Source organism: Cephus cinctus, unplaced genomic scaffold (genome assembly GCF_000341935.2).
Source record: "Cephus cinctus unplaced genomic scaffold, Ccin1 Ccin1_scaffold0670, whole genome shotgun sequence".
Lineage (NCBI taxonomy): Eukaryota > Metazoa > Arthropoda > Insecta > Hymenoptera > Cephidae > Cephus > Cephus cinctus.
The window spans coordinates 392,610-407,126 of NW_014333297.1; the positions used below are offsets into that span (position 1 = coordinate 392,610).

General features: G+C 44.3%; 1 protein-coding gene across 3 annotated transcripts in view; it reads left to right on the plus strand.

Moving 5' to 3' along the window:
* Positions 1–384: 384 nt before the first annotated feature.
* Positions 385–14,517, plus strand: part of LOC107269537 (protein couch potato) — a 24,891-nt gene continuing 10,758 nt past the window's right edge. The window contains exons 1-8 of one of the 3 annotated variants that reach the window (XM_015743481.2): positions 7,244–7,314; positions 7,376–7,558; positions 7,628–7,705; positions 8,380–8,433; positions 9,302–9,364; positions 10,953–11,094; positions 12,444–12,577; positions 13,633–13,841. In XM_015743481.2, coding sequence (XP_015598967.1) covers positions 7,658–7,705; positions 8,380–8,433; positions 9,302–9,364; positions 10,953–11,094; positions 12,444–12,577; positions 13,633–13,841 — 650 coding nt within the window. In that variant the 5' untranslated portion in view covers positions 7,244–7,314; positions 7,376–7,558; positions 7,628–7,657. Of the gene's footprint in view, positions 816–7,121; positions 7,315–7,375; positions 7,559–7,627; positions 7,706–8,379; positions 8,434–9,301; positions 9,365–10,952; positions 11,095–12,443; positions 12,578–13,632; positions 13,842–14,517 lie in introns of those variants that run through there. The other 2 variants (XM_015743482.2, XM_015743480.2) reach the window with 2 other exon arrangements.

The following is a 14,517-nucleotide window of genomic DNA, read 5'->3' on the forward strand; positions in this document are numbered from 1 at the left end:
GGAGCAGGAGAGGAAGTCGGGAAGAGGAAGCCAAAGACGCAGAGGAGAAGCGGAAAGGGAGTTGGAGGTTGAGGAGGACGAGGACGATCACGAGAACACCCGGAAGCGGAAGAAGAAGAAGAGAAAGAAAGGGTGGTGGCGGAGGTGCTGGAGGCGGTGGCGCCGTATCGAGTTTCCCGAGTCAAGATACGAGAGTGGAAATCCTGAAGAACCTGAGGAACTATTGCCAAGCACCAGGACTAGCCCCGGTACAGGTACCGGTCACTACCAGTGGCGGTGCTGGAGGTGTCGGCGCAGAAAGTGGAAGTCGAGGAAGTGGAAGGAGCCGGCACGACCGGCAGCGCAGCGCGACCTGCTCGCTGGCAGGATATTCTATACCGTGACACGACCTGGAGGCGCCCGTCGTCTTCGCCGGTTCAACCATAACGCCGCCCGCTCTAAAACGCCCGAGACGGGATACGGTGGATACGTCCTCAGCGCCACCGTCGCCCTCACCATCGCCATCATCGTCGTCCTCGTCGACGAACTCGTCGACGTCCGTCGTCGTCGTCCGCACCGTCGCGCCGCCCCCGCCTCAGCCACCGCCCCCATTGCCTCCGCCGCCGCCGCCCCTGCCCCTGGCCCTGCCCCTGCCCCTGGCGCTGCCCCTCGGCCACCAGACATCGGCGGTAACACGAAACAACAAGCACCAGCTACAGGGCATCGCGACGGCGAACAACAACGTCGGCAACGAGATCACCGGACGCATCGTCATGGACGCACCCCTGTCACAGAGCATGGACTCCGTCAACACAGTCGCCACTGGCGAGGACGAGGTACGATATCAAACCTTCTCCTCCCTAGCGTTCGTCATCTTCGTTCATCGTCTTCGTTCGCCTCGCTCCGTCTCTATGACATTCTGTTCCTCGATGCGTATCGGTTTACCTAGAATTACTAGAAGCTTGCTCTAGTTCCTACGTTCCGAGGGAACCTGCCATGGTTCTGCGTGGAGGATGTCGAGGACGGAGCATATACTGTGCTTTTCTATTGTATAGCGTGCGACTGGCTATGCGCACGCAGAGCATGGAACGAGGAAAGACTCTCTTTCTCTCTCTCTCGCTTCCCGTCCAGCATTCTTTCTCTCTCGTTCTCCCGCGCTCCCTGCACGAGACTGTGGTTAGTAGATAGTGGTTAGAGGAGGTCGCCTAGGTGGGAGAATTCGATCGGAACACACGGCAGACACGCAGGTGACGTTTCTACGCTGGATCGGCTACTCGGCTACCTTTTCATACCTAACTTCCTTCCTTCCTTCCTTCCTTACACCGTCTTACATCATTTCTGCTTTAGTGTCTAGGCTCATCAGCCCTTCTACCTGCATCTGTCCTCGTGGGTTCGTGTTCCCCTTGTCCCCCTCGCCCTGCGACCCCCCGCCCCACTCCATCTCTCTCTCCCTTGGCCACCTGACACGAGCACGCTACTACACAACACGACTAGCGTTCTCCTCTGCTCTCTCTTTCTATCTCTTTCGCTCTACGCCTGCGCTCTCCTCCCTCTCAGGATATCCTCCCTGCACTCTACGTACTACTCAGCACTCGCGAGCGGCTGGCATGACCTCCTGCGCTCGCACAATCCTTTACTTCTCATCCACTGGTACCGGTATACTAGTATCATAGCTAGTATTAGTATCACTAGCACTCCGTTACATCTACCATAGTACACACACTCTTGTCCCACCTTTACGACCCTCACGCTGCTTGGCATCCCTCACTTGCTCACTCCCACCCTCTTCCCACGTTCGTTATTGATTTTTACGCGACGTGCGCTCAACAAAAAGTGAGGGAGAGAGAGAGAGAGAGAGAGAGAGGAGACTGGCAGAGGGGAAGACACGGAGGCACCGCCGTAGTCTGTCCACGTCATATGGAGGAGGTGGATTACTCACAACACATGCGTTCTTCATGACCCTCTACTATTCTTCCCACTCTCACTATATACTCTCTGTCCTTCTCTCTCGCTCTGTTTCTCCTGAAACGCTACTCGCGACACACGCCGGCTCTGCATTTTCTAACGGGGTTGTACTCCACGGCCGTGAGTACTTCGACCACGGGATAGATGGATTATTATAGAGACGCTTTCGATGTATTTTACGAGCACTGGCCTGCCTGTACCTACTGTGGTGCTATAGTGCCTGCTATTGCTGTAAAGATAATATGCGATTCAACCGATACACTTCTATGTACATTTGAATGTTAGGATTTCATTCAGTATCTAATCATTGGATTGTTTCCATTTGATTTTGCCGTCCTGCTATTTGTCTATACTCGATCCTTGAAAATTACCAGGGACCAATGGCAATGCGCGACAGAGCTTTTATTTCGGTACGAATATTGCGCTCGAGTTTCCCATCTAGATAACGTCTGGTGAATAATTGGTTCGTGGAAAATTAAAATTACTCTTGCATGGTAGCCCATTGTGCACTTGAAGTACGCGGTTCCTTCGTTACGTTTGTTTTTAGTTTGAGGTGATGTTTTTTTTTTACGTGAGCCAGCAGTTCGTCCGCCATGATGATTTTCCACGTGCCCGCACGTCATAATTGTCTGTGCATATACTTGGGCTACGCGTGCACGTGCCTTGAGAATCGAAAGGGCTTCGTGAATCGTAGGGGGCATTAAAAAGCTATACTTTACTGGGCAGGAGCTCTCTCCCTCTCTACAGCTTTAAATATTGGATAGTCTCTACTGGAGTTGCGGGGAAGTTATATTGGCGTCGGAAGAGGTTAACCTATGAAAAATATATTTTCACGTGAAAATTCACGACTCCTCGCGATGTATCGTGTAAACGTACATACGAGGATACCACTCTCACGAATTGCAGCTGCACTGTCGAAGACTTCGTCATTTACTATCACCAAGATGCATCATGGATATGGGCATTTATGTAGGCGTTTTCATTCGAGAATATGTAGGAGAATAATAATTCCCGCGTAGATCAAGTAATTATTTCCAAGTAACCATGAAAGTTTGGTAAGTATCAAGTTTTTGTTACCGATTCGCAAAATTCGTTTGGCGTTGGTCGTAAACCAGGAATCGACTTTAAGGTAGTATTGCAAGGAACTTTGAAGTACGTGAGAAGGGGGTTATGAGGTGAAAGGGTATGACACGTAACACTCGGACTGGGAAATTGTAGTTATATTTAAGAAATGTATATACTGAAAAACCCTCTTCTTCAGTTTCTTCTTTCATACATTTTCATCCCTTTCTTTTCTACTTTATACCCGTCTCACATATCCTAACCTACGTCCCGACTAAGCGTCCGACCAGTGGCAGTGGAAAACGTGGAGCACCTTCAAGGCGCTATGGTCGATATTGCACGGAGAAGACGCTCTTTAATTTTGCAAGGACGCCTCGCCGTTATTCACGCGGAATCTCGATCTTTGCAGTCGCTTCCGGGGTTAAAGGCTGCAACGAAAATGCATGTAGAGGCGACGCCCGTGGCGGCTTTGCGAAGTTGGGCGATCGACGATGAGTATTTTTTTTGTTATGAAAACAGGAATAATTTTTTTTCAGTCTGATTTTTCCGCATGGAGTTCAAAGAGTATAGCAATAAAAAAAAAGCCGAGCGCCGCAATTAATTTTCGAGGGTATCATTAATATTTTGTCAATTCAATTGCAACCAGGTATGTAATGTTTACACGGTCTTCCAGACCACCCTACGCGAACGTATATCTAACCTGCAACCGTGTAATATCGATTCACCGCGCAATTTCCCACGAAACTCGCCCCTGGTAAACTCCCCAGGGGACTGTTGCATCTATTTTCGAAAAAAGGGGCACTGACGACAAAGAAAAAAAATTACACGAAACGATACACCGGTAACAGGTGCTCGACCGTATGTCTCGAAAATGCGACAGGTGCTCGATTAAGGCGCAGGATCTGCTGCATTTTTTTCGTCCTTTTCGACCCGAGTCCATTTTATTCACAGGATCGGTCGAGTCAACGAAGAGTCGAAAGAATTTCGAAAAAGCACATTGTCGAAGTGCACTTTGAAGAAAAAAAACAGTAAAGCGAAGTAGCACCACTGTATAACGCATGGGAGGTGCAATTAACGGAGAATATGTGTATGCGCTATAATAACACGTGGCCAGGTCAAATAACAGTCTGTTGGAATTGAAAAATCGAACAAGTCGAAAAATTCGTTGCTTGCCGTGCCTCGTATTTTACGAAGAACTTTTACGTCACGACGAACGCGGAGGTGTCACCGAAAGATGCAACTCTAAACGAAACTCCTGGTGGCAAAATTCGTATTGAATTCGTCGGAACGACAGAATGATTATATAACGATGAACAATAGAGCGAGCAAGTTCTAGCGGGAGGCATTATGGCAGAGCGGATGTTGTATAACGGTTAGCCAGCCAAGAGGAACGACGAGAGCAGCAAACCGTAAACGCCACGAACGTTCAACCTCGTCCTCGTCCTCCTCCTTCTCCTCCTTTTTTCTCTCTCTTTTCCTATCCTATTCTCTCTTTGTTTTTATTTTCCTCTTTTTCGTCACTCCTCTCTTTCTTCGCTCCGCGTGCCCTTATTAACGCCAGCTCTCTGATCCTCTTTGCAATGCACCTTCAATTTACACAAAACCAATTGGACAACTCAGTCACTCTTTTTGTTACTACGGGTTTCTTCTTATTAGGAATTTCTTCTTTTTCGTGTTAACCATTGTCTTTTTAGAGTTTCACTGTGTTCCGGAGAATTCCTCGTTATGGACACACATACCCAGATGTCCGTGGCCCAGAAAATTGATGATGAATCATTTCGCTGTAATTTTATTGTGTCGCATAAAGACTCGAATCATCGTTGCATGCTTTTCTTGGTAGGAATATTACTGAGCTATTATTCACTGTTACGTCGATCAAAGTATTCACTGTTATGACGAAAGTCCATGAACATTATTCTAGTATACAAAATAACGAGATACATTTAATGTACTGTAAAATAAAAGAAAATAAAAAATTCTTGCACAATCGACGAAAGTCGAAAAGACCGCGAACAGACGTTTCGATGGCAATTTCAAAAGAAAATATCGCGTCGTACAGCGAATGAAATTTTTCTAGGCACGGTTCTATTTAATTCAAGAGTGATCGTGGCGCTAGTCTCGCGCTCGCCATAATACCGCTACCATGGCAATAACGCCACGATCGTTTCTGTCGCATGAATAAACGATTTGCCGGCGGCAATAGGGAGAATCGTCGTGCGGTGTGTGTCGCCTTCATTCCTCGTCGGCCAGACTTCGCGTCGCCGTTTTCTTTCGATCGGCCAAACATAACATTGTACCATACGCACGCGCCCTTATTACGTCCACAACCAGAGGATTCGCTCAGGTCGTCATACCGTTTCGGAAAGCGTAAAATTTTTCTATAACGTAGAAAAAGGTGTAAATAAAAATTCGCATGACACGTGAAAATAACAGAAATTCAATATGAAAATGTTGTATTTCTCTTTATTGCTTTTTTTTCCTTCCACTGACAGAATACACGATGGCGTGTCCATTACCTATCCATATGTGTCAGTACAGGTCTGTGGCGAATGGGAGTGACAGCAAATGTAATAGTTGAAGAAAACGGGCGAGGGTAACAATAGCAATGGTACGGAGAAACAAGCCGCGTTGGCTGGCTGCATCAATAATAAAAGCTCGCGAGGTCAAATCAATTGTAATGTACGACGCCATGTGCTCCGGTACTCGCATGCATTTATAGTTAAAGTTGCGCAAGTAGGTGCACCGTGCTCTTAACTGTTTTATGGAAAGTATCAAGCGTATGTAAGATACTGAAAGAAAAATAAAGCAATTACCATAAGGGATTAGTTTGACCGCGTTGACTTGAATTATCTTCGTTTGAAGTTGACTTTTAACTAAGGACATTAATAGTCACGTGACACTTGGTTTCAGGATTAATGGGAATGGGTTTGTGGGTTGGAGGGTGTATGACGTCGTCCGAGGAGGAGTTCGAGTCCAGTACGGTCTGTTTGGGTTTGGCTTTGGGGTTTGTCCTCGATTAATGCGATTAGATCGTGATTCGTATTCTTCTTAGAGCCTTCGTGCGTTACATGTATTCGTGTAAAGTCACGAAACAATTATTATGAATTGTCTTGACAAAAGAAAATGTACTCACTCGAGTTGCACGTTTATCCTTATAATTCTCAGAACCGTGAGAATTCAGTTATTGTGTTGCGTTTCTCGGGAAAATCCATGTGATCCGGTGATTTCTCGTTTTTCGCACTCTTTACTTCACTTTCTAAATTGTATTCGTTCTACGGCGTTCGCCCTGTCAGAATACGCATTACTTATTCGCTCGAAGAATATCGTAATGCAACGTAGTATGCACATAAATTGAAAACACTCTATTCACTAATGTTTCTGTCGCCTGATTTATTTGTTTTCAGAATTAATTTGTCGAGGAATAGAATTGTTTGTTAAAAGTTCAAATTGATACCTGTAGCTCCACTGAGGGAAATTGCGATAAAAGCAATGAGTGTATTACACAAAAAATTGGAAAACAAGTTAAAATCCAACGAGCGTATTTCCGCTTGCGGTGAAAAGACAAGAAGGAAAAAAGGATAAAAGAAAACAACCGGATTTTGGCCTCGATGCGCGCCACTTATTCTTTTCAATGATCATCGTAAACGTACGAAATTGTCGCTAGGGCGTAAGAATGTCTTCGTGTGGCTTTTGTCATAGGAAATACACATAAAGGGTCTTCCATGATTTTCCCAACTCCCGTAGACACAACACTCGATCCCACTATAATAATGGTGGTCGTCGATTGGATTACGTCGTGCGGAATTAAAGCCGTACTCGTCGACTCATCCGACGCGAAAACATTGCTCGCCGAACAGGAAATGCGATATATCGATATTGTTACAAGTCCGGAAATGGTTCTCTCGAGTGTACGAACTCGAGCGAGTTTAGCAATGTGAAAAATTTTACAAAATAATTTATTAACCTGAAGCATTTTATATTCAACGTTACAAAGTTTTACAACGGCTAACGCTTGTCGCATCGATTGAGACGGATTGGGCGCGTTTACAATGAAAAGTAGAACGATGGGCTAAGGCCCAATCGGAGCGTGAACACCGAACAATGGCCAATGACGACCGTTATGAACAAACCTAATCGTCCATAGTTCCGATCATCGTTCCGCGCTTTTCTAGGTTGGACTGTAGGACACTCTAGGACATCTATCGATAGAACGTTGCAACTACGTATCTTAGTAGGCAGCTCTTTATGGCTTATGTCGTTCATGCGGAGTTCCGAATTTTGAGAAGGAGGTATCGAACATCGGTTACGGTACGTGTACACATAATTGTGAGTGATTTGGTACTTATATCAAGATGATCTACTACTGCAGTGATCGTTCGATTAAACTGGCGGCTTGCCATTATCGCTGCAAGAAATCATGGCTCGCTGTAGTTTGTAAATTATTGTCAAGTACTAGAAAATCAAGCCAGTGGCGTGACAGATGTCAAATACGAGCAGTGTTTGCCGTGTGCTCTGCGACTGCGATATATTTCTCCAGTCTTTTGAGCGTTAGGTACGCAGCTACGCTGCTCATGGCAAAAATTAACACAATTAAGGTAATTATTTTCTTTTCTCGTTACAGGTGCGCACCTTGTTCGTGAGTGGATTGCCCATGGATGCGAAACCCAGAGAGCTCTATCTGCTCTTCAGAGCGTACGAGGTGAGTTATTTTCTTGTGCTTGTTTCTCTTAGACATTACTGTTAACCTGTACTGTATTTCATTATTCCTCTAGTTCTTTCCGATTTACGTTTCATTAATTATATGAATCTTTGATTTTGTAAAACTCGTTGAATAATGTATCTCCTCGCGGTAGTCCAGTTTTTCCTACTTGTAAAGATATTTCTTATGGAATACCTAGCGACCGTCCTGTAACGCTTTCTGAATGCAATTAGAGTTGTTATTGCCAACTGTCAAATGTATTAAAATATAGTAAGTGTAAGGAAGCAGGCGAGAAGGCATCCTTTTTAAATCCGTCCAACAGACAGGCAGTCTGGAAGTGTGAGTGAAGGAGATAGGTGAAAGGTGAAAAAAAAAGAGAGAACAAATGGAAAGAACTGGGATTGGGATCACAATGGGAAGTTTTACGGGGACCAGTTTTTAAGGTAGTTTACGTGTCCACAAAAAAGGGGAAAGCCCTGACGAATGAAGGTCAGCCCGTCACGAGAGATGTAAACCATGAAAATCTAGAACGGTACTTATGGCCAACTTGTTGGGCAATGACCATAATCAAGATGGCGGCCCTCTGTCAACTATGGGAATTCTATAGAAATTTGTAACTGCATTTAATATTTTAATACTCGATATTAAGTAACGTGCTCTAATATCTTTTACAGGGTTATGAAGGCTCTCTGCTGAAGATCACCAGCAAAAACGGCAAAACAGCATCGGTAAGTAACTCTGATATTATTCTCATGCAAATTTCTTATATTCTTATACTAACCTATGTACGGCTTAATGCTATCGCGGCGTAACGAATACGTTGTTAAGGTACATGTTTATATACACGAGTAAAGGGTGGTCGAGCTAAAAATACTTGCATTGACTTAAGATTAACTTGAGAATTTTATTTTTCTAAATTCTTCACCCGTTACGGAAACGAGCATAATGGCTGCCAGTTACTAGCAATGCCGATGATGGCGATGGTACAGTATGTCGGATGATGGTTCTACCTCACTAATGACTCTACCCAATGCGAACGTCCACATAGTGTTTGACTGTTTGAATACGCTTAAATGACGCAATAGCAAAGCACAGAATGCGCCAGTCGTTAGGAGTATCGCGATACGTACAGTCCAGGTAACAAAAGATGGGCCTCATTGGGCGGGATAGCGCTAGGCGCGTGCCGATGTCTGTTTTCTGTGTGAACGTACCTTCAGACCTTCTCTCGGTCGCTGGCACGGTTAGGTACAACCGTACAAATCAATACGGGGCAGTTCCCCAAGCAGTTTGTTTGCCACGGTAGAAATACCCAGAATTATGCAGAGTTCACCTCGATTTCGGTATCACGCTGAGAATGCGTGTCCCGATTGGAATTAGGCGAAAGGAAATAATTTTTAGATGTACAACTAGGTTCTATCGTGTACAACTTTTCGCCTAGTTTGAAATTTTATACACACGACATTTAAGCACTTGCCGAGAATATACAAAAAATTTATATCTGAATATTGGAAGTGCCCTCGTAATCGAATCACCTCAAGACGAAGTGGGTAGAGGAAGGATTTTAATGGGATTTTCGATTTTCTTTTTTTTTCACAGCCAGTGGGTTTCGTCACGTTTCACACGAGGGCTGGAGCAGAGGCGGCGAAACAGGATCTGCAGGTAACAATAGAGAAATACAAAGCTTTAAAGATCACGCGACCATAGAGGCGAATCTTCTCAATAGTAATTAGTAAATTCTGTTGATTGAACGGACAGCTAAAATCGATGAGCAACGAATAAAAAAAAGAAAGAGCCGTCAGTAAAACAGGAGAGCTTTTAATATCACTAAAGAAAACCTTTCTTTCATTTTCCAATCAAGCTGAGCACGGGTTTGACGCTATCTCTTATAAATTAGTGACACACGACCCTTCATTTCTCTGTTTTTTGGTTCCTCAAACCAAAAATTCCACCTCACCCCCCCTGCCCACTGACCTCTCTTGCTCGACCCCAGGCCCCCCTGCCTCGCTCGCAAAACCAAAAAAAAAGAATCCATTTTGTTCCTAACGCAAAATTTGGGATCTGGAAAAAAAAAAGATGAATCCAGAAGGAATCCTGCCGATCCATCCAATTGGCTTGAGAATTGGTTACACGCGAGATACAGCACCCTGTGTGGTTTAGTCGATATGTCGTTTTTTTAAATATTCTATTCTGTTCTGACCTTTTGACCTTTCCAACCTGAAACTTCCTTGAGTCACAGCCCTACATTCGGTTCCCTGTACAATTCCATTCCCACCCTCCCTGTTTCTCTACCTGTATAACGCCTTTAAATATTCACCTAATTATTTCTCTGGTATTTTCATTGTTTTTTTTTTTTTTTCAAATATATATATATATATACGTATATATATTTCTTTGTACCTTCTGTTGGTTGGTCTGATCACACCATGCAACTGACCTCACGCAATATGCAATTTTTTCCACCACGTAACCCCCTCTCCCCCTGCCCACGTTTCTCATTCACCCAATTCTCGAAATACTCTCTCTGTCTCTCGGTTTGATTTTGGAAACTTTTTTTTCGGGTGTAAAGTTACGACTAACATACGTCAAATGCAGAAAGGCCAGAGATATATTTAAAAAAAAAACTATTTTGAATTTCGTGCGAAAATGTCACTCGGTCGGCATTCAGCGTTATCTAAATTCAGTGCATTAATTCGTATCAGGGGGTTGATCGGTCACCAGGTCAAAGGTACATGTCTGGATGGTAGCTATATATGCCTTATACATAGATATATAGAAATATGTGGACGAGGGTACAGAAGGAGCAGCAGAAGATAGAAGCACAGGGTATTAGTCGCCAAAATATTTTCGTCAAGCTGGGAAGGGTCGATAGGTCGATAGGTCGATTCAGGTAGGAAAGTGTCACGTGAAAGGTAGAGTTCAGTAGGAGGAGGTTAGTTCAGGACGGTATCGATCGACCGGCAGAAACGGAAATACTTTCTAGAAACAGAATTTTCCTATAACTTTGCTCGACAACAGTGAGCCCAGCAAGGAATGAAAAAGTCGAATTTTGAAAAATTGACAAATCGAACATTTTGTTTTTCCTCGCTCGGAAAGAGAGCCTGCGGCTAGCGTTCGGCTAGGCGAACGAGAGACAGACAGAGAGATGCAGGGCGGAGGGAAGTAGGAAAAAGAAAAAGAGAAACGAGAAGGACTCGGAGTTACTTTCGAAAGAGCCCTGTGCATACTAATCGAGGGAATCTATTTCCAGCAGGGGGTTAGATTCGATCCTGATATGCCACAAACGATACGTTTGGAATTTGCAAAAAGTAACACAAAGGTTAACAAACCAAAGCAACCAGCCGCTGCAGCAGCCACCTCGCACCCTGCTCTGATGCACCCTCTAACTGGACGTAAGTATATGCACCAGCCCACCTAGCCCTTCACACCTATTACACACCTTTTGTCACCACCAGGCAGACCCTCGTTATTGTATCTGGGGATTTTTTTTATTTTTATTTTTTTTTGAAATATTTTTTATTATAATACACTAGTGACCTTTTCACCCCACATCCTCCACCCCACGCAACCCCTCGTTCACTCGCTAAAAGATTCATCGACTTCTTTCTTCTATTCTTCTTTCTCTTTCGGTCTATACATTCTTCTCTCTCTCTCTCTCTCTCTTCTTCTCTTTCTTTCTATGGCTCTCTCTCTCTCTCTCTCTCTCTCTTACTATCTCTCTCATTCTCTTTATCACGAAATGCACACGTACACACGAAAACTCTTGTTTAATTGTCGGATATAATAATAAAAAATAATACTGTCTAGCTCTTTGTCGATATAATTGCTTGCTATTTCTACACGGTTAAACGGGTATACCCGGTGGACATTTCATTTGGACGGAATCGATCGGTTTGCTTAGAGTCGTCGAATAGCGTAGAGCCGTTCCGATGACACGGTTCCCGGTCAATACACAGCGGTTCATTATGAGAGCCTACAGACCTTTGCTTATCGAATTCGCTGAATTCACTGGATTCACCAAACTCAGCCGATTAGCAGAGAGTGCGTATGTCGACGTATGGTGAATTTACCCGTAGGTGGTCTCTGCTGTGGGATCGAGTGGGGGTTCGCAAAACGATGAGACGCGGTACGAGGGGGGCGGTGAAAGTTTTTCGAGAATTTTCTATTTCTCAGAAAACGAAAGAGAGCAGGGGATAAGTAACGCACGACGGAGATCGAGCGACAAAAAGAATTTGAAAAAAAAAAAAGTAAAAAAAAGTAAAGGCTCGTTCATTCTTATTCATGATATTCGGAAACGGTGAAACTGAACTATCTCGCTGTACGATTTCGCAAAAGGAATGAGCTCTCTCACGATACCGTATAAATTAATTCGCTTTGATTTGATTTTCCACTCTTGTTACGTAACGTCATTGCGCAACGCGACCAATGGTCGGGGGGAGGGGGGGGGGAGGAAAAAGAAAACGCTTTACGAAATTATCTTCCACGTGGATTACGATTTTCATGATTTTCATGTCGTCCATAAACGTTTCCTCCAAGCGAACGGAAGTCGAGATAAGTAAAAAGGAGAGAAAGAAGAAAATTTTTTTTTTAAACTCAAAACTGTAATGAACATGTACAAAAGGTGTATAAAGGTGTGATGCGATGCGACGTTTATATTGGCATGCAGTATTTTGTATTATCAAAAAAATGTATATTTTAAGGAAACTTGATTATCTGATCGAATTTCTGTGATCTTTTGCAGACTTAGGAAGCCCGTTCTTCCCCGGTGGACCGGAACTCTGGCATCATCCTCTGGCGTACTCGACGGCTGGTGAACTGCCAGGAACACTTCAGCATGCGACTCTGGTTCATCCCGCATTGCATCCTCAGGTCCCCGTACGTTCCTATCTTTGACTATCTGCAGACAAAGCTCTGGAGCCGCCGACGAGTGCCCCGATGCACGTTAGTGATATATACATACATGATCGTTATAATACGTAACCCTAAACTCCTTAGAGATAATTGTTATTTTTATTTTTATTTTTATTTCTTTTTATGTATATCTTTATTGCCTTGCGTTGTTGGTGTTGTACAATTTTTTTCGGTACTCCGCCCAGGATGCCCATTTGGTATCTGCGAATTTAATATGCTTTCTTTATTCGTACACTGCGTATATTCCTGCGTACCAGTTGTTGATCCTCATACGTGGAACGTATGTGGCTGCTTTATTCAGTCCGAGATACGTGCTCGGCGTACGTAACTCTTGCTCGTGAGTTGACGATGCATTAGGTGGATTAGAATTATTTGAATTCGCATCACTTCTTTAGTCTTTTTATTATACATACAATATCTATATTTGCATTGAAACAAGTTTAAGGATACCGGAGGTCGCGTGGGGCTGGAATATTCGTTTATTTCTTTTCTGCGAGCGAATACCTATATCTGAACTGTGCAAATGGATTGGATTATAGGGAATTCACTGGGAGACCCGATTTTTAGGGAATACTTGAGAAAACAGAGTTCAGAGAAATTTTTGTGAAATACGGAAAAACCGATTTCCTTCCTCGCGAAGGAAACCAAGTATGACGGATTCGTGTGAGGTTAACGAACTCTTGGGGATTACCGAGACCAATCGATTATCGCGATTCGATCGATTGCTCTACCTAGGTGTGTAGTACCGATCCTGACACGGACGTCGAACGGGAGATGAGCGTGCGTGACGATTTCGAAAAAATTTCTGGGAGTGAGATTGAATTTTTTCAATTTTTTATATTTTTCCAAAAATTTTCAAACGCTACGATTTTACTTGGAGAGAATAATATCTCGTGTCGAGGTATCTTTCTTTTTTTTTTTTTCGTAGTCAATTATTTTGAAAAATTGACAGCTGCAAAAAAGTGGATATTCATTGTCAACGTGATGTTTTTGATTAATCAAACGTTAATATTTTACAGGCGCCAATGTCTCTGCCGCATCCAACGACGCTGACGTCGATACACGCGTCGCTCCCTCACTTCTTACCGTCGCCCGCTCTGGCGTCGCCAGTTGGTTCGTCGTCGTCGCAGCCAAACATCGCCGTGAGCAATGCGCCCTGTTCGACCCTCTTCGTGGCGAATCTGGGCCAGTTTGTCTCCGAGCACGAGCTGAAGGAGGTCTTCAACAGGTTAGATGATACGTCAATCTCTTATCCACTACGTATTCGTAGTCCGAAAACGTCATTCCTCGGTTCACGACGAAAACGAAGAAATTCGGGTCCCTTTTTCAAGACCGGAAGTTGATTGATGCCCCAAAAAAATTTGCAGCCTCTGAAAAAGTCCGTCACTCGGCTCGTCCTGACCTCTCAGGATGAACTCTGCGCGAGCGGCACGTATAGTGGGACATTGGAAAGGGGTGCCTAAAAGGGGACGTAATGAGGGAAACATACGGTGCGCGAGGTTGGAGCAGAAAGGGGTGGTAATACGACCAAATGGATAATGACTATAGGGGGTTGCAGGAAGTAGCCACGGCAACGACATTTATTCACCCGGGTTATCCGAGTGGCGCTGAGTACAGTTCGATGTTCGACGATGACAAGAAGAAACGGGGGGGTCGTGGGTGAATTTTGAAAAAAAATATTTTTACTTAATTCTCGCTAACGAATCTTCGCAAATAAAATCGTCGCCCTATAGAAATGCCCTATATATCTACGTCGGACTCGTGGCTCGTCCATGTGCGTGCTTTTTACTTCCGCCACCAGAACCGGAAGCGGGCTTCGTGCCTGGCATCGCAAAGACCCGTCCCATTTTACGGATCGATCCCCGAGCCAATGTCGGTGGTTCGCGTTTTTTTTTTTTTTTTTT